Source organism: Hypomesus transpacificus, unplaced genomic scaffold (assembly GCF_021917145.1).
Source record: "Hypomesus transpacificus isolate Combined female unplaced genomic scaffold, fHypTra1 scaffold_417, whole genome shotgun sequence".
In the NCBI taxonomy this organism is placed as follows: domain Eukaryota; kingdom Metazoa; phylum Chordata; class Actinopteri; order Osmeriformes; family Osmeridae; genus Hypomesus; species Hypomesus transpacificus.
This window is the reverse complement of record NW_025813935.1, coordinates 32070-59852: the sequence shown is the minus strand read 5'-3', so window position 1 is coordinate 59852 and position 27783 is coordinate 32070. Positions and strand designations below refer to the sequence as shown.

At 49.1% G+C, this 27783-nt stretch overlaps 2 protein-coding genes across 6 annotated transcripts; both read left to right on the top strand.

The window, feature by feature from the left end:
* Positions 1-122: 122 nt before the first annotated feature.
* LOC124464759 (membrane-associated guanylate kinase, WW and PDZ domain-containing protein 3-like) lies at positions 123-13014 on the top strand (the record flags this gene model as incomplete). The annotated part of the gene is given in 13 exon segments (XM_047016589.1): positions 123-306; positions 308-747; positions 4240-4271; positions 5060-5216; positions 5695-5789; positions 5979-6171; positions 6288-6572; positions 6683-6868; positions 7313-7400; positions 7823-7928; positions 8155-8292; positions 9404-9581; positions 10943-13014. Coding segments are annotated over 13 exon segments (2993 nt in total), but the record flags the coding sequence as incomplete, so codon positions are not given.
* Positions 13015-18559: 5545 nt separating this feature from the next.
* On the top strand, positions 18560-26332 carry LOC124464760 (complement decay-accelerating factor transmembrane isoform-like). Of its 5 annotated transcripts, XM_047016590.1 has the most exons (13): positions 18561-19069; positions 19827-20012; positions 20096-20195; positions 20534-20604; positions 20862-21044; positions 21582-21758; positions 21937-22044; positions 22379-22486; positions 23028-23084; positions 23763-23804; positions 23908-23956; positions 25969-26037; positions 26169-26332. In XM_047016590.1, exons 1-13 carry the CDS (start codon positions 18988-18990, stop codon positions 26248-26250), a joined length of 1314 nt encoding a protein of 437 aa, XP_046872546.1. In that variant the 5' UTR covers positions 18561-18987; the 3' UTR covers positions 26251-26332. The 5 variants fall into 5 exon arrangements, with proteins under 5 accessions (XP_046872548.1, XP_046872546.1, XP_046872547.1 ...); XM_047016592.1 differs by lacking the exon at positions 22379-22486 and having other exon boundaries at positions 18560-19069; XM_047016591.1 differs by lacking the exon at positions 25969-26037 and having other exon boundaries at positions 18562-19069.
* The last annotated feature ends 1451 nt before the right edge of the window (positions 26333-27783 follow it).

Sequence of the window (27783 nt, the reverse complement as noted above, 5' to 3'; positions counted from 1 at the left end):
TCATATTCAGGATTTAACAGGATTGTCTTCTTCTTCCTGCTCTCCCCTGTTCTCCTCACCCTCCCCTCCCTCCCTCCCCCCTCCCCTCCCTCCCCCCCCCCCTCCCCTCCCTCTCCCTCCAGGTGATGTGATCGTAGAGATCAACAGTACGTGTGTGCTGGGTAAGACCCACCCGGAGGTGGTCCTGATGTTCCAGTCTGTCCCCGTCAGCCAGTACGTGGACATGGTGCTCTGCAGGGGCTACCCTCTGCCTCCGGACGTGGACCTGACCAGCGACGACCCCCCGCCCCCGCCCCCCCCCAGCCCCCGGCCTCCAGGGGGGCGAGGTGGTGACGGCCGTGCCCCTCCTCAACGGCCAGCCTCTCCTGGTGGAGGGAGAGGCCTTGCTCGGCTCCTCCCAGGAGCTCCACTACGTGACCACCGACGCAAGCGGGCGGCCCGTGGTGGCCGCTCTGCCCAGCGGGGGGCGCCAAGCCGAGGCTGGGGGGGCCATGCTGCAGCCGGAGCTGGTCAACGTGCCCCTCATGAAGGGGCCAGGGGGGTTTGGGTTTGCCATCGCAGACTGCCCCCTGGGCCAGAAGGTGAAGATGATCCTGGATGCACAGTGGTGCCGCGGTCTGCTGAAGGGGGATGTCATCAAGGAGGTGGAACACCACAACGTGCAGACCCTCAGCCACGCCCAGGTGGTGGACATCCTGAAGGAGCTGCCGGTGGGGAGGGAGGTCAACCTGCTGGTGCTGAGAGGAGGTGAGGGGGAGAGGTGGTGGTGCTGAGAGGAGGTGAGGGGGGGAGAGAGAGGGTGATGCTAAGAGGAGGTGAGGGGAGAGAGAAGGAGATGCTGAGAGGAGGTGAGGGGAGAGAGAAGGAGATGCTGAGAGGAGGTGAGGGGAGAGAGAAGGAGATGCTGAGAGGAGGTTGGGGGGAGAGAGAGGGTGATGCTAAGAGGAGGTGAGGGGAGAGAGAAGGAGATGCTGAGAGGAGGTGAGGGGAGAGAGAGGGTGATGCTAAGAGGAGGTGAGGGGAGAGAGAAGGAGATGCTGAGAGGAGGTGAGGGGAGAGAGAGGGTGATGCTAAGAGGAGGTGAGGGGGGAGAGGTGGTGGTGCTGAGAGGAGGTGGGGGGGAGAGAAGGTGCTGAGAGGAGGTGAGGGGAGAGAGAGGGTGATGCTAAGAGGAGGTGAGGGGAGAGAGAAGGTGGTGCTGAGAGGAGGTGAGGGGAGAGAGAGGGTGATGCTAAGATGAGGTGAGGGGGGAGAGGTGGTGGTGCTGAGAGGAGGTGAGGGGGGAGAGAAGGTGGTGGTGAGAGGAGGTGAGGGGAGAGAGAAGGTGGTGGTGAGAGGAGGTGAGGGGAGAGAGAAGGTGGTGGTCCTGAGAGGAGGTGAGGGGGGAGAGGTGGTGGTGCTGAGAGGAGGTGAGGGGGGAGAGGTGGTGGTGCTGAGAGGAGGTGAGGGGGGAGAGGTGGTGGTGGTGAGAGGAGGTGAGGGGGGAGAGAGAGGGTGGTGGACATCCTGAAGGAACTGCCGGTGGGGAGGGAGGAGTACCTTGACTATGGGCAGAAGGGGAGGGGATACCGTTACCATAGAAACAAGAGGAGTAGACAGCAGTACGTTCTACTTGTGTTCTTCTGAGTGTTCTGTGGCTTCTCTCTGGGAACAGGAAGTGGGAGGAAAGAAGGATTTCTGCTCCTGTAAAATACAACATCATTTTTTTCGATTGGTTTCTGTCAAGGTGAATGTCTTCAACTCATGTTGGAGCTCAGATACATTCCTGTGAGGGAGGTGATATCTCCTTCCACCTCTCCCTTTCTCTCCACCTCTCTTCCCCTCTCTCCCTCCACCTGTCTTCCCCTCTCTCCACCTCTCTCCCCTTCTCTATCTCTCCCCCCACCTTACACCTCTCCCTTTCTCTCCACCTCTCTCCTTACCTGCTTTTCTCTGCATGATTGTTGTTCCCCAGTAGAATGATGACATTCTAGCAGTGGGTTCCAGTCACCTGATCCCAGTAATGATAGACATGTTAGTGGAGATAGATCCACCCTGACCATCACATTGCGGAGAGCAGGAAACCACACACACACATTCACACACACACACATTTACACACACACACACACACATTTACACACACACACACACACATTTACACACACACACATTTACACACACACACACACACACACCCGTACCACCAGTCCTATTAGTGTCTGCAGTCAGCCAGGGCTCAGAATGAGGAGACCTGCATGCTGTTGCAGCCTGAACAGGGGAGTTACATAAGAAGAGGGGGGAGGAGGGGAGGGGGGGGAGGAGGGGAGGGGGAGGAGGGGAGCACCCTTCTCATGTCTCCCTGATCCATCTCCCTCGCCTGGGGGAAGACAGCAACACATGAAGATGAGGCCTGGATCTGCTTTGATCATCCTCATAGCACCAGGGGGGAGGAGGGGGGAGGATGAGGGGGAGGAGGAGGGGGAGGAGGGGAGGGGAGGAGGAGGAGGAGGGGGGGAGGGGGCTGTTCACCATTGCTCCTCACAGCCCTTTAACTAGCAGATAATCAGGGTGTGGCCCTTAGTGTTGGGGTCCTCCAGGCGGACAGCTCCACACCCACGTCTCCCCCCTCCCTCCCCCTCAATTATCACCCTCTTCCCCCCCACACACATACACACACACACAGCTCAACCCAGGGTAAGGAGGGCAGGGTTCAGCTCTCCAGTGGAATAGCTAATGGCAGATTTAACCCTCGTTGGGTACGACTCTTTGGCTTGGAGGGTGGAGGAGAGCAGGGGCTGGGGGGGGGGGGGAGTAGGAGGAGGAGAAGAGCAGATGAGATGGTGAACAGAGAGGGAGGGATGCAGGGATGGAGAGAGATGGAGAGATGGATGCAGGAAGGGAGAGAGATGGATGCAGGGATGAAGAGAGATGGAGAGATGGATGCAGGAAGGGAAAGAGATGGAGGATGGATGCAGGGATGGAGAGAGATGGAGAGATGGATGCAGGAAGGGAGAGAGATGGAGACGAGGTGTCCTGGCTCCTTCAGTGTGCCCATGCTTGATAATAATGCCAGTTCCTGGGTGTGTGGTTGACCATGCAGGCCTGGTCTCTCTGCCACAGCATGCTCTGTTAACCCTGTATGCTGCTCTCTGCTCCAGGGGCTCTGCAGTGTGTGTGTGTGTGTGTGTGTGTGTGTGTGTGTATGTGTGTGTAGAGCCTGAGCTGTTACAACAGTCTATGAGCCAGGATGTGTGTGTGTGTGCGTGCTGTACAGTAAATGAGGAGAAAGAGCAGGATTGGTCATTGGATTTCATGCATGAATTTCTCTCTGCTTCTCTCACCCTCTCTTCCTCCCTCCATCTCTCTTTCTCTCTCCTCAAGTCTGTCCATGAGTTCCCACGTATATGTGCTATTCATCTTTAATAACCCAGAGATGTATGTTCACTGATGGAGTCACGCCGCTGCAGTTTCAACCCCCTGGAGTTCATTTCATCACAGCTTGGTTTTTCTTGTCTGGTTCCCTGCTCTCCAGCGCTCTCCCTGTGAGATGGCACCCTCTGCTGGCTGGGATGCCAGGGTGTTCTCACCCAGTCTTACCAATTTAGGGAGATTTAGCGACTTTTCACTTTTCCTAGCGACTAGCAACAAATGTAGTGACTTTCCACTATTTTGGCATTTTTTATCTGTTTCTGTTGTTGAGCAGCAGCAAAATAACCTTTTACTGCGTTGTGAATGTCATCACATTTGTCTTTCTTAGTGCTCTAGCCTTTTCAGTGTTTATAGAAGTAGGCTATATTTATCTTTGTTGTCATAGCCACTGTCTATACGTAAGAACATCTACAGATCTAAAGGTTGACTCAATATATAACGCCATCCCGTAATATTTTATTTTATACATTTCAGACCATTGCTAGTTCTTCTAGTTAAACAAACAGGGTGCCAGTTTTCTCGTATGTTTCCCGATTTCTAATCAATGAACAATCTATCTAATCAAACAACAATTTGCAGAATTTAACCTAGTCTGTTGTCTGCTCACTATTAGTTAGTCATGTGGGTAGCAAGCTAGCTAACGTTAGCCACAACTGTTAGCTTGACTCTGTTTCCCTAACCCATGTTTCCCTCCTTTCATGGTGATGTGAGGAATCAAATGTTCAGTGATGAGGTGGAGATTGTTGTCCGGTTAGTTTCTTGTGAAACCCGTTCCATATATATATATACGATCTGTTAATTCCTTCTTTCTGTCTCGTCTCTCTGCAGGTCACACCTCCCCTGTTAAGAGCCTCAAACCTGTGAGTCTAGAGTTATGTTCCTCTCCTCCTCCTCCTCTCCTTTCCTCCTCTTCTCCTCCTACTCTCCTCCTCTTCCTCCTCCTCCCAAATACCTTTTTCTTTCAGTTAATACCCAACCTCGGCATCTAATTATATGTTTTGAAACAGAAGATTTAGATTTGAATGTTGATTTTATTTCAGCATGCCTCCTTTTGTTTGTTGTGAAAAGTGGTAATTTCTCTCATTCAGCGATTATCTTCTCTGGTGATTGTCTGGGGAAGGGGGGATAATGTCTGGGGTAGGGGGGGGTAATGTGTTGAAGCATGGAATGGCTGGTGGTGGAAGCATGGCTGTGTGTGTGTGTTCTAACTGGCTGATCTACATGAGGGTGTGTGTGTGTCTATGCACTGTGTGTGTTCTAACTGGCTGATCTACATGAGGGTGTGTGTGTGTCTATGCACTGTGTGTGTTCTAACTGGCTGATCTACATGAGGGTGTGTGTGTGTCTATGCACTGTGTGTGTTCTAACTGGCTGATCTACATGAGGGTGTGTGTGTGTCTATGCACTGTGTGTGTTCTAACTAGCTGATCTACATGAGGGTGTGTGTGTGTCTATGCACTGTGTGTGTTCTAACTGGCTGATCTACATGAGGGTGTGTGTGTGTCTATGCACTGTGTGTGTTCTAACTGGCTGATCTACATGAGGGTGTGTGTGTGTCTATGCACTGTGTGTGTTCTAACTGGCTGATGTGGGTGTGTGTGTGTCTATGCACTGTGTGTGTTCTAACTGGCTGATGTGGGTGTGTCAGAAACAGGAGATGACAACTAGCACCCACAGTCTGGACTGTCTCCCTGACTCCGCCCCCCAGCCTCTGCCCTACCACGCCCTCACGCTAGGCTTCGCCTCCCCCAAGAGGGATGCTACAGAGATGTACCTCAAGTCCCGTGCCCTGCTGGAGAGCAAGCGTGAGTACACACATGTAGACAGGTGGGCAGGTAGACAGACAGGTACACATGTAGACAGGTGGGCAGGTAGACAGACAGGTACACATGTAGACAGGTGGGCAGGTAGACAGACAGGTACACATGTAGACAGGTGGGCAGGTAGACAGACAGGTACACATGTGGGCAGGTAGACAGGTTCACATGTAGACAGGTGTGCAGGTAGACAGGTAGGTACACATGTAGACAGGTGTGCAGGTAGACAGACAGGTAAACATGTAGACAGGTGGGCAGGTAGACAGGTTCACACATAGACAGGTGGGCAGGTAGAAAGACAGGTACACAGGTTTTATTGATTAACTGGTTGGTGGCTGTCTTGACTGAATCATTGTGAGAATCTGATCAATTTAAATGACTGTGAGGTACTCAGCAATGTTGTCTCCGTATGATCGGTCCTCAAGTGGGCTGTCTGACCCCTGTGTGAACCCTGACCTGTGTGCAGAACCCTTCACCAGAGACCTGGATGTGTTCATCAGGAGGGACCAGGAGACAGGCTTCGGTTTCCGTGTCCTGGGAGGAGAGGGGCCGGAGCAGCCAGTAAGATCCTCCAGGAACACTGCTGCTGGAATGGAGCCTTCATGTTTCTGTGCTTACTGGCTCCACATCTTCCCAGACGAGCACGCCATCTGAGCAAGCACCCATTGACTTCCTGTCTCATCTGACTTCCTGTGTTCTCTGACATCTGGTCACTTCCTGTCACTTCCTGTCCCTTCGTCCCCGTGCCAGGTGTACATCGGTGCCATCATTGCCATGGGAGCGGCAGAGAAGGACGGGCGTCTGCGAGCAGGAGACGAGCTGATTGGTATTGACGGCATCATGGTGAAGGGACGCTCCCACAAGCAGGTGCTCGATCTGATGACCAACGCTGCTCGCAACGGACAGGTGCTGCTCACCGTCCGCAGGAAGGTCATCTACAGAGGTCAGCACACACACACATACACCCGCGTATACACACACATTCATGTACGGTGATGTCCAGAGGTCAGTTCTCCAGCAGCGCGTCAGGCTGTGTGTGTGTGTGTGTGTGTGTTCCAGACGCCACGGAGGAGGAGGCCTTTCAGAGCCTGCCCCCAGCACTGGCCAACGGCTCCCCCCGCCTTCCCCGCCTGCAGCCCACCTTCAGCAGCTTGGACCAGCCCACCTTCAGCAGCTTGGACCAGCCCACCTTCAGCAGCTTGGACCAGCCCACCTTCAGCAGCTTGGACCAGCCCACCTTCAGCAGCTTGGACCAGCCCTCCTTCGACATCACGCTGCACCGCAGGGACAGCGAGGGCTTTGGATTCGTCATTCTCACGTCCAAGAGCCGCCCTCCGCTGGGAGGTGAGAGCAGCACCCCATCCCTGTGTGTGACATCATCACCCTCATCTCCTTCCCTGTGTTCTAGAATCTGGTCTGATGGTATGCATCTCTCTCCGTGTGTGTGTGCGCAGTGATCCCTCACAAGATCGGCCGCATCATCGAGGGCAGCCCGGCAGAGCGCTGCGGCGTGCTGAACGTGGGAGACCGCATCTCTGCAGTGAACGGGCGCTCCATCATCGAGCTGTCACACAACGACATCGTGCTGCTCATCAAAGAGGCTGGCCTCTGTGTCACACTCACCGTGGTCCCCGAGGATGGTGAGGAGGAGGGGGAGGAGGGGGAGGAGGGGACAGGGAGGGGGGGGGAGGAGGGGATAGGTAGGTGGAGAAGGAAGAGGAGGGAATAGAGAGGTGGAGGAGGGGGAGGAGGGGATAGGGAGGAGGGGGAGGGGGGATGGAAAGGCTGTATACATGCTGATGGTTAAGGTTAGTGTATACATGCTGATGGTTAGTGTATACATGCTGATGGTTAGTGTATACATGCTGATGGTTAGTGTTAGTGTATACATGCTGATGGTTAGTGTTAGTGTATACATGCTGATGGTTAGTGTTAATGTATACATGCTGATGGTTAGTGTATACATGCTGATGGTTAGTGTATACATGCTGATGGTTAGTGTATACATGCTGATGGTTAGTGTATACATGCTGATGGTTAGTGTATACATGCTGATGGTGTTAGTTGGTGTTTGTGTGTTTCAGAGTACAAGGGCCCCCCGTCAGGAGCCAGCTCAGCTAAGCAGAGCCCCGCCCCCCAGCACAGGACCCTGTCTGCCCAACAGGACGAGCAGTAAGACCTGTGTGTGTGTGCGTGTGCGTGTGCGTGTAGGTGTGTGTGTAGGTGTGTGTGTGTACATTATATGTTGTGTGTGAATTTACGGTGAGTGTGTAGATCATGTGCAAGTGTGTTTAAGTTAAGAGTGTGTAAGTAGGTGTGTAACAGCGCTGTGTGAGTGTGTGGTTGCTAAGTAACAGCGCTGTGTGAGTGTGGTTGCTAAGTAACAGCGCTGTGTGAGTGTGTGGTTGCTAAGTAACAGCGCTGTGTGAGTGTGTGGTTGCTAAGTAACAGCGCTGTGTGAGTGTGTGATTGCTAAGTAACAGCGCTGTGTGAATGTGTGATTGCTAAGTAACAGCGCTGTGTGAGTGTGTGATTGCTAAGTAACAGCGCTGTGTGAGTGTGTGGTTGCTAAGTAACAGCGCTGTGTGTTTCAGTTTCAACTTGGACCTGGAGGAGAACAGAGAGGAAGTCAGCTGGTCAGAATACAAGACACTTCCTGTGGGCAACCAAGGAACACTGTGTGTTACAGGCCCCAAACAGGCAAGCCTTCCCTCCCTCCCTCCCTCCCTCCCTCCCTCCCTCCCTCCCTCCCTCCCTCCCTCCCTCCCTCCCTCCCTCCCTCCCTCCCTCCCTCCCTCTCTGGTAAAAATCTAGGAGACAGCATTAATGTGTGTGTGTATGTGTGTGTGTTTGGTTATGCTTGTGTGTACGTGTGTGTGTGTATGTGTGTGTGTGTACGTGTGTGTACGTGTGTGTGTGTGAGCAGGACTGCCTGACAGTGGAGCTGGATCGGGGAGAGAGGGGGTTTGGGTTCAGCCTGCGCGGGGGGACAGAGTACAACATGGGGCTGTACATCCTGCGCCTGGCAGAAGACGGCCCAGCCCAGATGGACGGCAGGATCAGAGTGAGTCTGACCCTGTGGAGGGGGGTGTTTGGATGAGTGTGTTGGTGTGTGTCAGTATTGGTGTGTGTAAGAGGTTTGCATGTGTTGATGTGTGTGTGTGTTAAGTGTATGTGTGTGTTAGGTGTGTGTGCACCAAGATTAGAACTTTGTAGAGTAACAACAGTATTTACATGAAGACTCTTTGGGCCTCATGTACTAACGTTTTTGCGCCCACTTCAGGCGAATATGTTTCGCAATTTGCGTGTAAAAGCATGGCGAGGTATGTACAAACATGCTGCACTGAGGTAAAAGCACAGACTGCCTGTCGCGGGAACTGAAAATGGCAAATTGCACTTTTGTGTCATGCATATGCATTCACGGGAGGGTCAAGGGGAAAGTGGGAGTTTCCTATAAAGAGATGGGAGGGGATACGTTTAGTGCGCCTAATTATGTATCCGCGGTATGTACAAAAACCGCCCATGAAAGCGCATCTCTATTACGCTTTTTAAAAGCAGGTGTAAACCTGTGTGCGCATATGCCTCCTGGTGAAATGGCAGCAGTATCCTGAGCAAAGATGAAGACACAGGCCAAAGGATTTTTGCCACAAGGATCACGCTTTTTCAGTTAGGTGAACACAAAATCGTTACGAGTTACAGATTAAGCAGCCATGCGATATTACAGTTACTGGAAGAAATCAAAGATTACATTGAATCTCCGACTCAGCGTTCACATTCCATTCTAGCAGTTGTTAAACTCCTTGCTAAATTACAAATGTTGGCACCAGGATAATTTCAAACAAACAGTCATCGCTGTTTTGACTTTGGTGGCTGATCCATGATAGAATGTGAGCGTTTAAATGCTCGCAATGTACAGTGTAGTGGGCAGAGAAAGGCGCTGATTACCTGATGACCTGCAAGTTTGGTATCTACGACGTAAATTGAAATATCACAGCGTGCGCAATCTGCGGGTTGGCCATGGTGCTAATAACACTACTTTTGAGAATGTACGTACATGAGGCCCACTGTATCTTGGTGTTTCAGTAATGTTATTCTTGAGTAATCAAGATACCTGTGTGTGTGTGTGCGCGCGCGTGTGTGTGTGCGTGCGCGCGCGTGCGTGTGTGTGTGTGCAGGTGGGGGACCAGATAGTGGAGATCAACAGGGAGCCCACCCAGGGCATCTCTCACACCCGGGCCATAGAGCTGATCCAGGCTGGGGGCAGTAAGGTTCTGCTGCTGCTCTGCCCCGGGGCAGGCCTGGCACAGGACAGCAGTGAGTCTGCACTTCCTGGTACACCTCACTCACTTCCTGGTACACCTCACTCACTTCTTGGTACACCTCACACTCACTTCCTGGTACACCTCACACTCACTTCCTGGTACACCTCACTCACTTCCTGGTACACCTTACTCACTTCCTGGTACACCTCACTCACTTCCTGTTACACCTCACGCTCACTTCCTGGTACACCTCACTCGCTTCCTGGTACACCTTACACCTTACACTCACTTCCTGGCACACCTCACGCTCAGTTCCTGGTACACCTCACTCACTTCCTGGTACACCTCACGCTCAGTTCCTGGTACACCTCACTCACTTCCTGGTACACCTTTCACTCACTTCCTGGTACACCTTGCAATCTAAGTAATTTTATAATGGACACCAACATGGACCAGTTAACTGAATGGACGAATGCACAATTAGCCAAACACTGCTAGTAAGTGGATTACACTGGGTATAAATGTGGATAACAATTCAGCTGTCAAGTGCTTACATGAGTTAATGGAGATTCTCATTTGTCTGCAGGTCCATTATGCTATAGCTTTTAAGGATAATCACTCCATTCATTCATAATCGTTGACTCAACCTACTGTTGTGTTTTTTAATTGGTTAGAATGAGTGGGGGTTCCTGGCTGTCTCTAACAGCTTTACTGTTCTCTTTCTGTCTATCAGTCTCTTCCTCTATAAGTACAATTCTAATTTCCGTCCCCCTTCCCCTTTCTCTCCCCCTCTATCTCTCTCTTCCTCTCTTCCCCCTCCCTCTCACATCCTCTCTCTTTTTCTCCACCTCACCCCTCCTCCACTCTCCTCTCTCCCCCCTCCTCTCTCTCCCCCCTCCCCCCTCCTCTCTCTCTCCCTCCCCCCTCTCTCTCCTGCAGGCAGCACAGGCTCGTCTGGGTGCTATTTCTCCACTGAGCACCAGTACTGACCGCCTGGCTGCTCTCACCACTCTGCCTTCTCTCCCCGGTAAACCCCTCCTCCTTTTCTTCTGACCCTGTCTCTCTATCCCTGATCCTGTATCTGACCCTGTCTCTCTATCCCTGATCCTGTATCTGACCCTGTCTCTCTATCCCTGATCCTGTATCCAACCCTGTCTCTCTATCCCTGATCCTGTATCTGACCCTGTATCTGACCCTTTATCTGACCCTGTCTCTCTATCCCTGACCCTGTATCTGACCCTGTATCTGACCCTGTCTCTCTGTATCTGACCCTGTATTTGACCCTGTCTCTCTATCCCTGACCCTGTATCTCTATCCCTGACCCTGTATCTGACCCTGTATCTGACCCTGTCTCTGACCCTGTCTCTGACCCTGACCCTGTCTCTGACCCTGTCTCTCTGACCCTGTCTCTCTATTTCTGACCCTGTCTCTGACCCCCTGTCCTGGTTCCAGGTCTGCGGACACCGACTGCCATTTCACCCGCCAGTTCGCCCAGAGACACGCCTCCCCTCCTCTCTCCTCTCCACGCTAGCTCCACCATGTCAGGTTCCTCTGCCCCCCCGGCCCCCCGTCCTTACACCAGCAGGGGCCCAGGGGAGGGGGGCAGGGAGCAGGGGGACCAGCCGGAGGACAGTCCGCCCCCCAACAGCCTCTCCACCCACCGTCAGGAACCCAGACGCCCAAAAACAGCAGGGGACACACCGTCCCTCCCCAAAGCCAAAGAGCGCTCAAACAGTCCCAAAAAACACCAGAGGAGTAAACAGGAAGTGGAACAAAGCAAGACAAACAGGAAGTCCCACCCACAGAAAGAAAGCAGGTCCCCCAGCCCCAGGAAGGCACCTGGAGCTGGACAGGAAGTGGCAAGAGTTTATCAACAGGCAGACAGACCACAAAGGCAGCAGAGGAAGGATGCCAGCGGAGAGGTTAAAGAAAAGAAGTTCGCTAAACGAGGGGATGCCAGGGGCAGGAGCTGTCGGGGGGGCGAGGAGGGCGAGGCTGCCACTGAGCTGGTTGCTAGTAGCGAGAAGACCGGGGCCGAGGCCCGGCGTGACCCTCCCAGGGAGAAGCAGGGGGGAGGGGGGGGAGAGGCAGGCACAAGGCCTGCTGAGGGGAGGAGCCAGGCCAGCAAAGACCCGGGTCGGGAGGTCTGGAAAGCAGAGACTGGCGAAAGAGAGGAGAGGAGCAGGAGGGAAAGCAAGACTTCCTCTAAAGAGGAGCGGAGCAGAGAGGAGTCTGCAGCCACCTCCCCTCGCAGCTCCCAGGGGCCTCCTGACCCCAGGGCCCCCCTGAGCCCGGGCCCCTGGAGAGTGCCCTGCTCTGCCAGGATCCTGTCCCACGCAGAGGCCCTGAGGGGCCCGCTCTGACACACCTCCACACGGCCCAACACTAAACCAAACCTACAACTGTGTTTTTCTTCATTTTAGAGTGCTGGTGATTTTTTGGGGTGGGGTGGGGTGGGGTGGTGGGGTGGCTGTTTTGACTTGAAGCTCCTCTGGTCTTCTGTGTCCTCAATGTTCCTGTGCAGGACTTGGGTCTTACCTCTTTGACAGTGCATCTGCATGTAGCACAACTGCTCGCTCTCTCTCTCTTAACTCTTTTTCTTAACTCTCTTTTCTTTCCCCCGTCAGCGCAGGGCCATGGTCAGACTAACCCTAACCCTGATGTGAATATATGTGCCAATGTAGGGATGTCGACTATAGACAGCCAGGCCTCAGCTGTTACGATGCAACCTTCCCATATGCAACTGAGGACAGGAGCCCTGCCTCCGACCTGCTCCAAGGTCTTTGGGTTGAGGGGGGTTAGCGCCGTGCCCCCACCTCCACCGGTGTCTTCGCTCAGTTGCATGTCACGTCCACGCATCTTCGGGTTTTACTTGCAAACTTCCGTTCAGCGGCACTGCGGACGCCTGCTCCTGCTTGTAGGTAGATCACTATGATGACCATGTGACCTTCTGTCCAGGCAGGGCCGAGCCCAGACAACAGTCCTTGCCAGGATTTTAGACTGTTCTAAGACTATTGTAGAGACAATTCCTTCTCGTTATAAAATATATCACTACAGAAGACCAGAAGCTTGTGGTTTGAGATATTGTTTACCACATGTATGATTACCTTATGTGTAATTTATTTAAATTCTAGATTAATATGTGTATCTGTAGCCGTACTGAAACACTCCACATTTTGCTCTAGATCTCAGAGGTCGGTTGGGACCGATCTTCTCATGTATCCTACTTCTAGTAACTTCCATGGGTCTTCACACAAATTGCCATGTGTTTACCACAAGTTTGCCATAGCTCAAAATATGTGTTTTTATTGTTGACAAAAATGTGAGAATTGTCATATTTTACAGAATTTTACAGTTTTGGTGTTTGACCGGTCTGTTTAAATGCACCACACACTTTCCTGCGTAGCGTTCTAGGACCACTATGACATGTGACTGCTCAGAGAGTCTGATCTCTACAGGTGGGGTCTGATCTCTACAGGTGGGGTCTGATCTCTACAGGTGGGGGGGTCTGATCTGTACAGGTGGGAGGGGTATGATCTCTACAGGTGGGGTCTGATCTGTACAGGTGGGGTCTGATCTCTACAGGTGGGGTCTGATCTGTACAGGTGGGGGGGGTCTGATCTCTACAGGTGGGGGGGTCTGATCTCTACAGGTGGGGGGGTCTGATCTCTACAGGTGGGGTCTGATCTCTACAGGTGGGGGGGGTCTGATCTCTACAGGTGGGGGGGTCTGATCTCTACAGGTGGGGGGGTCTGATCTCTACAGGTGGGGTCTGATCTCTACAGGTGGGGTCTGATCTCTACAGGTGGGGGGGTCTGATCTCTACAGGTGGGGGGGGTCTGATCTCTACAGGTGGGGGGGTATGATCTCTACAGGTGGGAGGGGTATGATCTCTACAGGTGGGGTCTGATCTCTACAGGTGGGGTCTGATCTCTACAGGTGGGGGGGTCTGATCTGTACAGGTGGGGTCTGATCTCTACAGGTGGGGGGGTCTGATCTCTACAGGTGGGGGGGTCTGATCTGTACAGGTGGGGGGGTATGATCTCTACAGGTGGGGTCTGATCTCTACAGGTGGGGGGGTCTGATCTGTACAGGTGGGGGGGTATGATCTCTACAGGTGGGGTCTGATCTCTACAGGTGGGAGGGTCTGATCTCTACAGGTGGGGGGGTCTGATCTCTACAGGTGGGAGGGTCTGATCTCTACAGTTTGTTGCGTCACATGACTCTGCCGTTGTTGTTGTTGTTGTTTACTGAAGGTGTGCTGTTACAAGACAAATACTAGTTCATTGATTAGAACCCTCAGTGATGCTATGTTTTAGGATTAGGGTGTGATGCGCTGGTCTGACGAGGGCTGACGTTGCCATGGGAGAAGCTCAGGGATGTGATGAAGCAGCACTACCAGGCAGGGGAGGCTTGTTTAGAGAGATGCTGCGGCAGGCCTGGGTGGGGCTGAGCGCCACAATGGGACTGGTCAACAGAGATGCCTCTGCTCTAAACACAGAATCAACCGGCCTCTAAGCAGGCACTGAATAATACATGAGACAATTGGTGGCAAGTTCTGTGCAGTTGGATTGTGTGTCCCCTGGAGGGTGTTTCAGGGTCCAGAACCAGCCAGATCATGGTGTTTCAGGGTCCAGAACCAGCCAGATCATGGTGTTTCATCAGGGTCCAGACCAGCCAGATCATGGTGTTTCATCAGGGTCCAGAACCAGCCAGATCATGGTGTTTCATCAGGGTTCAGACCAGCCAGATCATGGTGTTTCATCAGGGTCCAGAACCAGCCAGATCATGGTGTTTCATCAGGGTCCAGAACCAGCCAGATCATGGTGTTTCATCAGGGTCCAGAACCAGCCAGATCATGGTGTTTCATCAGGGTCCAGACCAGCCAGATCATGGTGTTTCATCAGGGTCCAGACCAGCCAGATCATGGTGTTTCATCAGGGTTCAGACCAGCCAGATCATGGTGTTTCATCAGGGTTCAGACCAGCCAGATCATGGTGTTTCATCAGGGTCCAGACCAGCCAGATCATGGTGTTTCATCAGGGTTCAGACCAGCCAGATCATGGTGTTTCATCAGGGTCCAGAACCAGCCAGATCATGGTGTTTCCTCAGGGTCCAGACCAGCCAGATCATGGTGTTTCATCAGGGTCCAGACCAGCCAGATTATGGTGTTTCATCAGGGTTCAGACCAGCCAGATCATGTATTTGCTCCTCTTCTTCTCTCACTCCTGCCTGTGTTGGAACCATATACTGTCTCTGTATCATATTGTGGCCTTGCATTCCTTCATTAGACAACTCCTTCTCCTTGTCTCTCTACATTTTGTTGGTAAAGTAGATGTAAATGTTTGTATATTGTACAGCACATTTATAAATACTTGCCGAGTCTTTCGGGGGAATAATAGAGATATATACAAAACCGCTCCATTATTTTTTAATGTAAAAAACCCCCAAAAAGAATATTTAAAAGGGATGAAAAGCAGATGACCTCAACATGGTGTTTTGTTCATGCACTGACTAATAAAGTTTTACTGAAAACAACTGCATGTAGTATGTGGTTTGTTCTCAGGTGATAGGATAGATCTGGTATAACTAAAAACAAAAATGGATACACATTTAACCTTACAGTATTAATTTGCTACAACTACATGACAGTTTTACAAAGGAAGACGTACAACCTGCTGGTACCATGGCAGAGCTTGTTGTCATGGCAGCCGGTAGCCGGTAGGATGTCTTCATGCAAGACTGTCTTATAAAATTAGCTGCTTTTAATGTTTTTTTCAGACATAACCTACTGTGCATTTCTCTTAATAAAGAAATAGAATCTTAATATCCTGCTCTGTACATGATCTGTTTCTTAATTGTTTTACATTTTGTTCATAACTGCTGAAATGAAACTTTCTAAATGACATTTTCGGTTAGAAAATTCTGAACGTTATCTCTGTTTACACACTTAGCTTTTAATTAATATTTCCTGCCTCAAGGCTGAAAATGAAGGCTTTACACAAGGGCACAGTCTCTCAAGTCAGATGAACTCACACGCAGACGATGGCCTTAATTAATATCTCGTTTAATTATTATCTAATTTTATTATTTCAAGTTTAGACTTGTCGTAGCACGAGTCAGCATTTTGCTGCCTCAGACAGAGATAGCAGCCAAGTCCAAACAGTGTTTCCCACCGGATTAGCAGTCTGGCAGAGACAGGCGGCTGTCCCTAAGGCGGCCTTCCCAAACACCGGAGAGTACGTGAGGCAGGGTCGGACTCCGACAAGCAACGCGTCTGCACATTTACACATTTATTCTTTCCTACAAGAAATAGCTTTACAAAAAGTGCATAGGTCAATGTTCATAAACTAAAACAACATCCAAAAAACATTGCGGGCAGCCAAAACATGCATACATTGTGAAAAGTGCCAATGGGTAGAACCAGAAGAGTATATAGTTAAACAAATTACAATTAAACAACATGATCCTCGAGAGTGCTAGAGTACCTGGAGGAAAGCAAGCAACAATAATGTAATTCACAGCGAGTACAAGTAGTTAAATAACTTACAACAAGTGCAACAAGTCCCTCAATAAGTATCATTGTCTTCCAGGAGGAAATAAACTAACATCTGATCCAACAAATCTTTCTTAAGTACCGTTGTACTCCCGGAACAAGTGTGTCTTAAGCCTTTTCTTGAAGGTGGGGAGACAGTCAGTGTCTCCCCAGTGTCGAGAAGCGAGTTGCAGTAGTCCAACTTGGAGAGGACAAGTGCTTGGACTAGCAGCTGGGTGGAATGCTCAGACAGGTATCTCCTGATCTTCCAGATGTTGTAGAGGGTGAATCTACACGACCGGGAGACTGCAGCAATGTGGGCCGTGAGGGAGAGCTCGTCATCCATGGTCACCCGAGGTTCTTGGCAGATGATGAAGGGGTCACCGTCGCAGATCCCAGGGTGATTGAGAGATCATGGCATCTTGGGATGATGAGAAGTTGTTCTGAGAGAGAAAGTTAGACAGTTGATTAGATACAGCACATTCAATTGTTTTTAAAAAGGGTAGCAGTGATACTGGTCTGTAGTTCTGGAGGACGGCAGGGTTAAGGGAGGTTTTTTGAGTAGGTCTGCAACACTGCCATCCCACCAGAGGGAGCTATAATCCAACCACGGGGTATAATAGTAGTAATCCTGCCTGACAGGAAGAGCATGCAGCAAATACAGGCTAATCACTCAAGTCATCATTTACAAATAATGCAGCCTAATGTCAATAGTTGTCTGCAGGGGTTTTTAGGGCCCTAAACAAAAATAGTGTAGGGGGCCCATTGATTTGGGGGAAGGGGGCGGTGGCTAACCAATCGCAGGGCCCTAAACAAATGTTTTGTTTGTTTATTGGTTCGGGCCGGCCCCGGTTATCAGAAAGGTTTTATTCCAGTCACGCAATGAAGATCTCTGTCAGGATTTGTAGTATTCTAATTTAGACGTGACTGGTACTCTTCAACACTTGCGTGTCTGGGCGGGGGGGCAGGTCACTGGTACTCTTCAACACTAGCGTGTCTGGGCGGGGGGGCAGGTCACTGGTACTCTTCAACACTAGCGTGTCTGGGCGGGGGGCAGGTCACTGGTACTCTTCAACACTAGCGTGTCTGGGCGGGGGGCAGGTCACTGGTACTCTTCAACACTAGCGTGTCTGGGCGGGGGGGCAGGTGCGGTCTTGTTACTCAGTTAGCTTTTCTGAAAACGCTCACGGTGGAAACTATGTAACCGTCGGGGAGTGAAGTGGCCAAGTCTGGACAATTTAACTGGGTTCATGCGAAGGGTGTGTGTGTGTGTGTGCGCAGAGATAAGCACTATGCCACATGTTTATGTGGGCAGACAAAGTTTTTTAAACAAAATGAACCTTTAAAAGGATATAAAGGAAGGTATGGGTCATTTACTGGTTTGGGGATTTGAGGTAGCCTAACCGTTTCCATCCAATGTTTGATAGTGAGAGGGGGAGAGGAAAGGCACCAACAAGCTGTCTTATCATGCACTAACACTCCTCATGTGAATAGAATCACTACTGCCCACCCGGCAAACAGACATCACTGGCATGTGGCTCTTATGGGCCACATACTCGTAACTTTGTAAACATATTTTCTTCCTTGAGACATCATCCAGTTTGAACCTAATTGTGATTGGAAACAGCTGTGAAGCATCAGATTCACGTACAGTCTTGAATTACAGATTCTTCCTCGCAAGTAAGTCAGGGAGATGTGTGCATTTTGTGTCTTAAACCCTGATCTTATTTTATTATTTATGTCCCCTGGGTATTGGTTTTGGTGCAGGCTTTGAATTCATTTTGTTGACTTCAGAGGACATCCTGGGCTTTCGCTAGGATCAAAACACATTTCTAATGTCACAAATGACCTCAAGAAAAGCCATGTCATTCCAGTCATAGCTGCATAACTATATCAAGAAATGTTGTGACATTGATTTGACTTAAAACGGGTTTTATCAAAACCCATAAGCCTATGTTGAGGGTGATGACAAGGCATTCCTGTGGGAGCCTTGGATTTCTCAAACAACTCAAGACAATCTCTGTCAGTGTCTGAGCTAATATGAGTCTGGTGTACACCGCCCTAAAAGGGGTTTACCCGAGTCTGTGAGGCAATGTAGGGGCCTCCTGTTGGTGTAAACCCTGGAATGTTACTATGACAATATACCACAACATCAGAGAATGTGACTCATAGCTAGCACTAGCCGTAACATCTATCGGAAAAAGAAATGATAAAAAAAAAAAACTTAATATTTTCTGTTTGGATGTGCAGCCTACAAACAACATTGTTGTCATAGAAGTTCTTTTAAGTCTTGTATAGCCCAACTAAAAAAACTCGCCCTCGTATTTGTCTATCAAGTAGGTAGACTACCTCTAGCCTAGAGCTTGCCAAGAAGACATAGGCTATGCTAACTAACCCATACTGTTATAGACACAAATACAATATAACGACATGTATCATGTGGACTGCCATCCATAACGTAGTAAATTAACCTGTATATAAGAGCGAAACGGGGACAAAAACTGATAAAGATGCATCCTTTCCCCAGAATTAAGACCTTTGTGTGACTCGACAAACCAGTCTCAACGAGGGAACACCACAAGTTCAATACTGCTGGACACACCCATCAGGAGTTCCCTTCCCTAGAGATCCAGGCACCGGCTTGGACAAAATGATATCAGTGTTGGGACTGGAACAGTGAAATACAAACGCGGAGCTGGATATTAAATATTAAACGAGTATAACGGTACTAAGGACAAGTTACCAGTCAAAGAGCGGCGAGTTGTTGTTGTGCACCCGCTCTGCTGAGGCGTGTGAGAGGAGTTGTACAGCGCGTGGAATAGCGTTGTATTTTAAAAAGACAGTTGCTGTGTGTCACCGGGCTGTTACAGAGAGGACAGCCGTTGGAGGATTTCTAACGTTTTATACGTGTTCTGTGAAACAGATAACTAGCCCACTTTGTGTTTCAATAGTACCGGCATAAATGAAATACTTTCAAGAGAAGCACTTGCGGTCATTGACGACCTGCTTATATTTTGTGTGTGTTTTTGTGACAAGGGGGAAGGGTGAGTTACATTGCTTACTAAAAAGGATCAGTACGCGTACTGTAGTACAGTAAACCGCCTCGAATATAGACTAGCTGTACTAGTAAGCCGACTGTACGTCGTCCACTGTACACTGGCTAGTACAGTGGAGTTTAACGGTAGCTAGACACTACTGTAGCTACTGTTACTGTACTGTAGCTATAGACTACAGGCAATTCTATCTAGCTAACTATACAGTAAAGTTACCAGACAAATTTAGTGCTACCTACTGTAGTTTTAACGTCAACTGGGTTTTTTTTAAAGCAGCTTCTCTCAAACATAGACACAATTAATTTAGCTAGAGCAACAACACATTTGCCATATAAAAATTGCTTTACCAAGCAATTTGAAATGTTTGTGTTCATTAGCCTTGAATTGTTGCATTAAAACTGTTTGTAGCATATAGCCTATTCTAGTTTACACACAAACCAAATTTTAAAGGAGGGAACAAACTCATTTGTACACATTTTTCTCACATTATTACATAAGCGGACAGCAGACTCTTCAAACTAACCACGTCTCCGATACCACTGTACCAGGCACTGTACCAGGCACGGTGAATTAATGTCATATAAACCCCCCCCCCCCCCTCCCTCCTCGAAATCATACAGATAGACTTCATTCTCTTTAATGTATCAAACCATGTGTCTAAATAATGCTTCCTGATGAAAGCTGCAATGCCAGAATGAGTGACTGGAGTCCGGTTGTTCATCTGAGTTTAAATGTCCTCTCTCCTCAGGGGAGTGCCCTAGACCACAGGGACAGAACAACATGGTTTTAACAAATGAAGCTCTCTTAATGAATGATTTCCCAGAGGGCTCCACAGCCACGTTTGAGTGCTCCAATGGCTATGTCATTGAGCAGGGGTCTGGAGTTGTGCACTGCACCTCAGGAGCATGGAGCGAGCCTCAAATGACCTGCCAAAGTAAGCCCTAGTCTCAACATTCAGGTGTTTTTCCTAAATGTTCACCAGCTGTTTATTTAATTATTAACTGCAATTCATTTCAGAAAAGGACTGCGGCACCCCTAGAAGAATTCCGCACATGAATTATGATGAAAGTGAAGGCACTCTGTTTGGTGCAAAAGTGAGGATGTACTGTGATGAAGGGTGAGTGTCTTTAGTCTTCAACTCGATGAGCATGGCGTTAAATGCTGTCTGCTGTGCATCATTAATAACAGTAATGAGTTCCTGGAGCTGACACGTTTATCCAAAGCTACGAACACAGGACGATTCGAGTTCACACTGATCTACACCCATCAAACACTGAGCTACACCCATCACACTCTGCTACACCCATCATGCTGAGCTACACCCATCATGCTGAGCTACACCCATCACGCTGAGCTACACCCATCACACTCAGCTACACCCATCACACTGATCTACACCCATCACACTCAGCTCATCCCCTCATATTAAACACGTCTCATTGCTCACTTTTCAAGGTTTCTACTGGAGGGCACCAGCTACAGACATTGCTATGCAACAGGCTGGAGTGGCAGAGCCAAGTGTGAAGGTAAACAGCTTCGGATGAGCTAACCGCTGATGTCATGTCCTGTGATGTCACATCCAAGATGGCTTTGTGGTAGTCTCTCAGAACTAACGGTGCAATTTCCCCTTTGGGATCAGTAAAGACCTGTCTGTCAGTCTAGATGTCTGCCTGTCTCTGTCTCTCAATCTAGATGTCTGCCTGTCTGTCTATTATAACTGATAATCAGACAAGCTTCTAAGAAACCTCACAGATCCACCCTGCTTTGTGCTGTGATTCTCCAGAGGTAACCTGTGACCACCCCACAGAGATAAAGAATGGCCAGATAGTGTCATCACACACAGGTGAAGTAAAGTATCTGGCGGTCGTTGAATACTCCTGTGATGAAGGTTACACCCTCGTTGGAAACAACTCCATATTTTGCAATGGCGATGGTGAATTCAGCAGATTGCCTCCAGAATGTAAAGGTATGTCATGAACTCCCATTGATTTACATGTTCTTGGCCAGTTGTTAGTCCAGAACTTTTGTAAAGGTATCGACTGTACAGGATGTGTGTGTTGGGGGCACACTGGCCTGGACACAGCTCTGTTTTAAACACTGTCACTGGCCTGGACACAGCTCTGTTTTAAACACTGTCACTGGCCTGGACACAGCTCTGTTTTATACACTGTCACTGGTCTTTACTGGTGACAGTCATCCTGTTCACAGCACTGATGCTGTCACAGCATAGGATAGCAGAGGATGTTCACTTCCTGAAAACCACATGACAAGTGACAGGCTTGTTGGTGGCTGTTAACATGCATGACAACGATTCACTTTAGCCTGCTGTCTAGGATGGCAGCAGGATGTAGCTGTGGTCTGGGATTAGCAGTCTCTGTTTTCTATTTTAGCGTCTCTTTTTACTCACTCAGTCACTGACACATCTTGAAAAGCAATTTTCACTAGAATCTCTTTCTAGTGATAATGATCTCTGCTTTAAATGGGATTGCAATTTTTTTTGCAGTTAAAACATGTCCTACCCCTGACATACCATTTAGCATTTCAACCCAAGATGCACCAGTATTCTTATATAAAGACACCATGTCAGTTACATGTGAGGATGGGTTCAGCTTGCAAGGCCCAGCACGTCTGCAGTGTGAGCACCACGGATGGTCCTCACCGCCTCCACAGTGCATCAGAGGTGGGGCTGCATGCAATATGGGTTGTGTTGAAACCTCCTGCTTGTGAAAGACACCTGGCTGCGCTGCATGTTGCATCATCAGCATGTCACAGCAGCAGATCCTGACCTGGAGGGATTCTGTAAGATGTGTTATCTGTGGGCTGGTTTGAATAGACGTCATGATGTGTGTTTGTAATAGAGCCCAGCAGCGTTGGTACCACAGAGGCAGGGACCAGGACAAACAGCAATTCTCCTTCAGAAAAGTATTCGAAGGCCCCGACCAGACCTGCACCAACCTGGATACAAGGTAGGAGCCCAGGGGGTATGTGAGGTGGGCCTAGCAGAGATACGAGGAAGGAGACCAGGGGGAATGTGAGGTGGGCCTAGCAGAGATACGAGGTAGGAGACCAGGGGGAATGTGAGGTGGCCCTAGCAGAGATACGAGGTAGGAGACCAGGGGTAATGTGAGGTGGGCCTAGCAGAGATACGAGGTAGGAGACCAGGGGGAATGTGAGGTGGGCCTAGCAGAGATACGAGGTAGGAGACCAGGGGGAATGTGAGGTGGGCCTAGCAGAGATACGAGGTAGGAGACCAGGGGGAATGTGAGGTTGAATAGACATCATGATGTGTGTTTGTAATAGAGCCCACCAGCATTGGTACCACAGACGCAGGGAGCAGCACAAACAGCAAGTCTCCTTCAGAAAAGTCTTCCAAGGCCCCGACCAGACCTGCACCAACCTGGATACGAGGTAGGAGACCAGGGGGTATGTGAGGTGGGCCTAGCAGAGATACGAGGTAGGAGACCAGGGGGAATGTGAGGTGGGCCTAGCAGAGATACGAGGTAGGAGACCAGGGGGTATGTGAGGTGGGCCTAGCAGAGATACAAGGTAGGAGACCAGGGGGAATGTGAGGTGGGCCTAGCAGTTCAGAGATGAGCGTTATGGGAAAGTGGAGGAGGCACCATAGAAAAGGAACAGATACAGGATCTGTAAGACCCAGGATCTAAACCCACCTACAGCCCCCTCATGACCCAGTCACTCCATCAGACCCAGGATCTAAACCCACCTACAGCCCCCTCATGACCCAGTCACTCCATCAGACCCAGGATCTAAACCCACCTACAGCCCCCTCCTGACCCAGTCACTCCTTCAGACCCAGACCAAGACCGCTGGCCTTAGACGGCTCAAACGTGTTACATTCAAACAGAAACTAGGAACGTTGTGTGCACTGATATGATTGATTTGCTGCTGTCTCCTTCTAATCACCCTGAACACTACTTTGTGGTTGCAGGGAAACATGAGAATATAGAGAAGGACGAACAAGAGGACATGCCTGCAAGAAACAGTGGTGAGTTACTACCACTAATGTGTCAGTTGTCACCTGAATTATTACCACTAATGTGTCAGTTATCACCTGAATTACTACCACTAATGTGTCAGTTATCACCTGAGTTACTACCACTAATGTGTCAGTTATCACCTGAGTTACTACCACTAATGTGTCAGTTATCACCTGAATTACTACCACTAATGTGTCAGTTATCACCTGAGTTACTACCACTAATGAGTCAGTTATCACCTGAATTATTACCACTAATGTGTCAGTTATCACCTGAATTATTACCACTAATGTGTCAGTTATCACCTGAATTATTACCACTAATCTGTCAGTTATCACCTGAGTTACTACCACTAATGAGTCAGTTATCACCTGAGTTACTACCACTAATGTGTCAGTTATCACCTGAATTACTACCACTAATGTGTCAGTTATCACCTGAGTTACTACCACTAATGAGTCAGTTATCACCTGAATTATTACCACTAATGTGTCAGTTATCACCTGAATTATTACCACTAATGTGTCAGTTATCACCTGAATTATTACCACTAATCTGTCAGTTATCACCTGAGTTACTACCACTAATGAGTCAGTTATCACCTGAATTACTACCACTAATGTGTCAGTTATCACCTGAAGCATTAATTCAAGTTGACTTAATCCTAACTGGACTTTCTATTCCAGGATATACAGTGGTGATTATGAGTGTGATCTCCACTGTCATAAGTAAGTTACCCTGCTCTGCAAAACAATCATTTCAAAATCCTTCACATAACTACATTTGTGTTCTTTCAAAGTACATTGACATGTTTGAATCCTTAATTTGCAGTCGTAGTAATACTACTGTACGTATTACATCGGTTTATAAAGAGGAAAGGGTGAATATAATTTTTTTGTCTTTGACTCAAATGCCTTGAACTAATGCATGACTGGTCTTTGACTCAAATGCCTTGAACTAATGCATGACTGGTCTTTGACTCAAATGCCTTGAACTAATGCATGACTGGTCTTTGACTCAAATGCCTTGAACTAATGCATGACTGGTCTTTGACTCAAATGCCTTGAACTAATGCATGACTGTCACTTTAAAACGGCTGTACACTTCAGTGGCTCTCTTTATTTTCCTGCTTATTTATCAAATCTGCAGTTTCCCTAAACGCCACAAACGGCACACGCCATCACACTCCATCCCACGCCATCACATTTTAAAAGCATAGTCACTCTTTAGATTTAAAAAAGCATGCTGCTTTTTAAAATGTTAAACTGCACAGACTAACATGGAGTTGTCTACTAATGGCTTGGCAACAACTGCTATCAAATCTTCACTCGGGGTGCCCAGTAGATATTTCACCACCTTTGGGAGAGACGTGTGGGGCACACATGTTGAGTGTCAGGATATCCTAACAGAGATATGGCTGGGAGGAAACCTGTTATCCAGCCTCTGCCTGGCCTCTGACAGGGTGGATGTTCATGGTGTCCGCTGGACTTCCTGCCCCTGCAAACCTCAGGAGGAAGTGGGCGATAACTCAGAGGGATGACAGCGTTGTAGAGCCTCTGTATTCCAACACCAACCAGGGCTGTAGCTGGTGTCCTTCTCTCTGGGACAGGGCTGTAGCTGGTGTCCTTCTCTCTGGGACAGGGCTGTAGCTGGTGTCCTTCTCTCTGGGACAGGGCTGTAGCTGGTGTCCTTCTCTCTGGGAGGACAGGGCTGTAGCTGGTGTCCTTCTCTCTGGGAGGACAGGGCTGTAGCTGGTGTCCTTCTCTCTGGGAGGACAGGGCTGTAGCTGGTGTCCTTCTCTCTGGGACAGGGCTGTAGCTGGTGTCCTTCTCTCTGGGACAGGCCTGTAGCTGGTGTCCTTCTCTCTGGGAGGACAGGGCTGTAGCTGGTGTCCTTCTCTCTGGGACAGGGCTGTAGCTGGTGTCCTTCTCTCTGGGAGGACAGGGCTGTAGCTGGTGTCCTTCTCTCTGGGAGGACAGGGCTGTAGCTGGTGTCCTTCTCTCTGGGACAGGGCTGTAGCTGGTGTCCTTCTCTCTGGGACAGGGCTGTAGCTGGTGTCCTTCTCTCTGGGACAGGCCTGTAGCTGGTGTCCTTCTCTCTGGGACAGGCCTGTAGCTGGTGTCCTTCTCTCTGGGACAGGGCTGTAGCTGGTGTCCTTCTCTCTGGGACAGGCCTGTAGCTGGTGTCCTTCTCTCTGGGACAGGGCTGTAGCTGTAGCAGGGTGGTATATGGGATTAGGATTACCTCACTTACCTCTGATTTGCTATTGAAGATTGGAACTTCAGTCTTTTTGACAGAATGATGCGTACACATCTATATTAAGATTAGGGAGTCAGGTGGCTGAGCGGTGAGGGAGTCGGGCTAGTAATCTGAAGGTAGCCAGATTCCCGGCTGCGCCAAATGACATTGTGTCCTTGGGCAAGGCACTTCACCCTACTTGCCTCGGGGGAATGTCCCTGCATTTACTGTAAGTCGCTCTGGATAAGAGCGTCTGCTAAATGACTAAATGTAAATGTAAGATCATTATAGCAAGTGGAACATCACTTGGAAAGGTTTGTGGAGGGGGGATGGGTGTAGCTCAGTGGTTGGGCATTTGACTGCCATCTAAATCTTAACTTCCTTTACCCCCTCCCCTCACCCCCCCCCCCCCCCCAGCTGTAAGTTGCATTACATTTCTACATCGTCTGCTACATGAATACATTACTATTATATCTATCATTACTAAACCCATACCAACACACCAACAGCTAATTAACTACTGGATGTAAGCCAACTACAACACTAAAACAACTGGCATGCAGCAGTCAGTTAATCATCAAAGTCACATAAAGCATTTACTATTCTGCCCTCCCATATACATTGTCTGGTAACCTCCCTGTTTGTACACGCCAGCTCATACCACACGGGAGAAGACCCCAAAGCGGACTTAGTACAGTTTCACTATTATAAATACACACCAAGGTACCAGAATGTTCTTTTATATGAACATGATCCAAACAGCTAATAATTCCTTGTTATTTCTCCGTTTTTCTCAGCTGTTGTGTGTTGTGGCCTGCTCTGTCCTAAGTGTGTCCATGTCTTCTTGCCTCCAGGACTCCTGTTGGGGCTGTGGGCCAGCCTGTACCTGCTTATCTGAGGGGAGGTGGTGGAGGCCAGGTGATCCAGTCTCTCTGACCGTGACAGGGAGGACACAGGGAGGACACGGGCAGGAGACAGGGAGGACACAGGGAGGACACGGGCAGGAGACAGGGAGGACACAGGGAGGACACGGGCAGGAGACAGGGAGGACACGGGCAGGAGACAGGGAGGACACAGGGGGAGACAGGGAGGACACGGGCAGGAGACAGGGAGGACACAGGGGGAGACAGGGAGGACACGGGGAGGACACGGGCAGGACACAGGGAGGACACTATACCCTCTGAGAAATGCTATACCCTGGGACCATTATGAAGGAATAGTGTAATGTCAATTGTACATGTTAATTTTATTTTATTAAAATCAATATTTACAGTTGTGTCTTCTCTTATTTATGAATAGTTTAGGAGGAAATTCTGAGCTAAATAAGTGACAGTGGTTCTGCTGGAGGAAAGTCCCAAACTGATAATCATTAACCGTTTTTTACTGTGTGTGTGATCTGGCAGATGGGGATTAACAGGCTAATCAACTATAACAGTCAGGAGTAGATTTGCTTGGTTGAAGTGTTCCTTTCCAATTCAGTTGTTATGGTTTTCCAGTTGGATAGACATGAGTTTATGGTTGTATTAAAGAGCCTGTCCACAGTGACTTAACTGCATATTAAGACGGCTTCATTTAGTTTTGCACAATGTGGGAACACTCATTTTGTAGTAAACAAGCTAGACAATTGAACTGTAGTCCAAACATCTGCTGAAGTGAGGGGATCAACAGGGTCCCAGTGCTTTATACGATCTTGGGATCTAAAGAGATCATGTCGTTGTGCGTAACCCAACTGAATGTAGTATTGTTGTGCAGTCAAACTGAAAAACCATGAATAGTTCTAGGTTGCAGCCACAGGGTCTATAAACCACATTCGTTTCAGTGTTTACAGGGAACAGTTGGTGCATTCTCTCTGGAAGCTTGTGAACTCGCAGACAGAGATGAGTGTCTGTAATGTGCCCCCTGTCTGCATCCTTCCACGCATCAAACAGGGGAGCAATCACAGACTACAGACATCTAGCTTCTGAATACATGACAGACAAAACTGTTTGAAATATTTTTACAAATATTAACTAGGTAGTACAAATAGATTTATTCAGCAATGTTTTACATTCCAAAATGACAGGGGGATTTGAACCTCCAAACTCTTAAACTGCCATCAAATGCTCTACCACCGAGCTATACCCCTTCCAGAGAACAAGGTAACTGCATTGTGTTTTGTTGTCCAGTTAAATTAGTACAGGGACATTTTCCCCTCTGCAAGTAGGGTGAAGTGCCATGCCCAAGGACACAACATCATTTGGCACGACCGAGAATCGAACCAACAACCTTCTGATTACAGTTTTTCACAATTGCTAAAACACTAAACCTCATTCTCTGAATCAAATGTTCAGTGAACTAAACCCATTTGTCAAATCAGACACTCTTTTGGCAAAACTCTAAACACATTCTCATTCACTAAAACATCGTTGCACTGTGATGCACTTGTGCTGCAAAATGGTAAACACGGGGCAAACAGTAAACACAACTACA

Coding starts and splice junctions, on each gene's coding strand:
- LOC124464760 (XM_047016590.1), top strand. CDS start 18,988: ATGAAATACTTTCAAGAGAAGCACTTGCGGTCATTGACGACCTGCTTA. Junction 20,605..20,861: donor TGGCAGAGCCAAGTGTGAAG/GTAAACAGCTTC, acceptor GTGATTCTCCAG/AGGTAACCTGTGACCACCCC. Junction 22,045..22,378: donor TGCACCAACCTGGATACAAG/GTAGGAGCCCAG, acceptor TGTTTGTAATAG/AGCCCACCAGCATTGGTACC.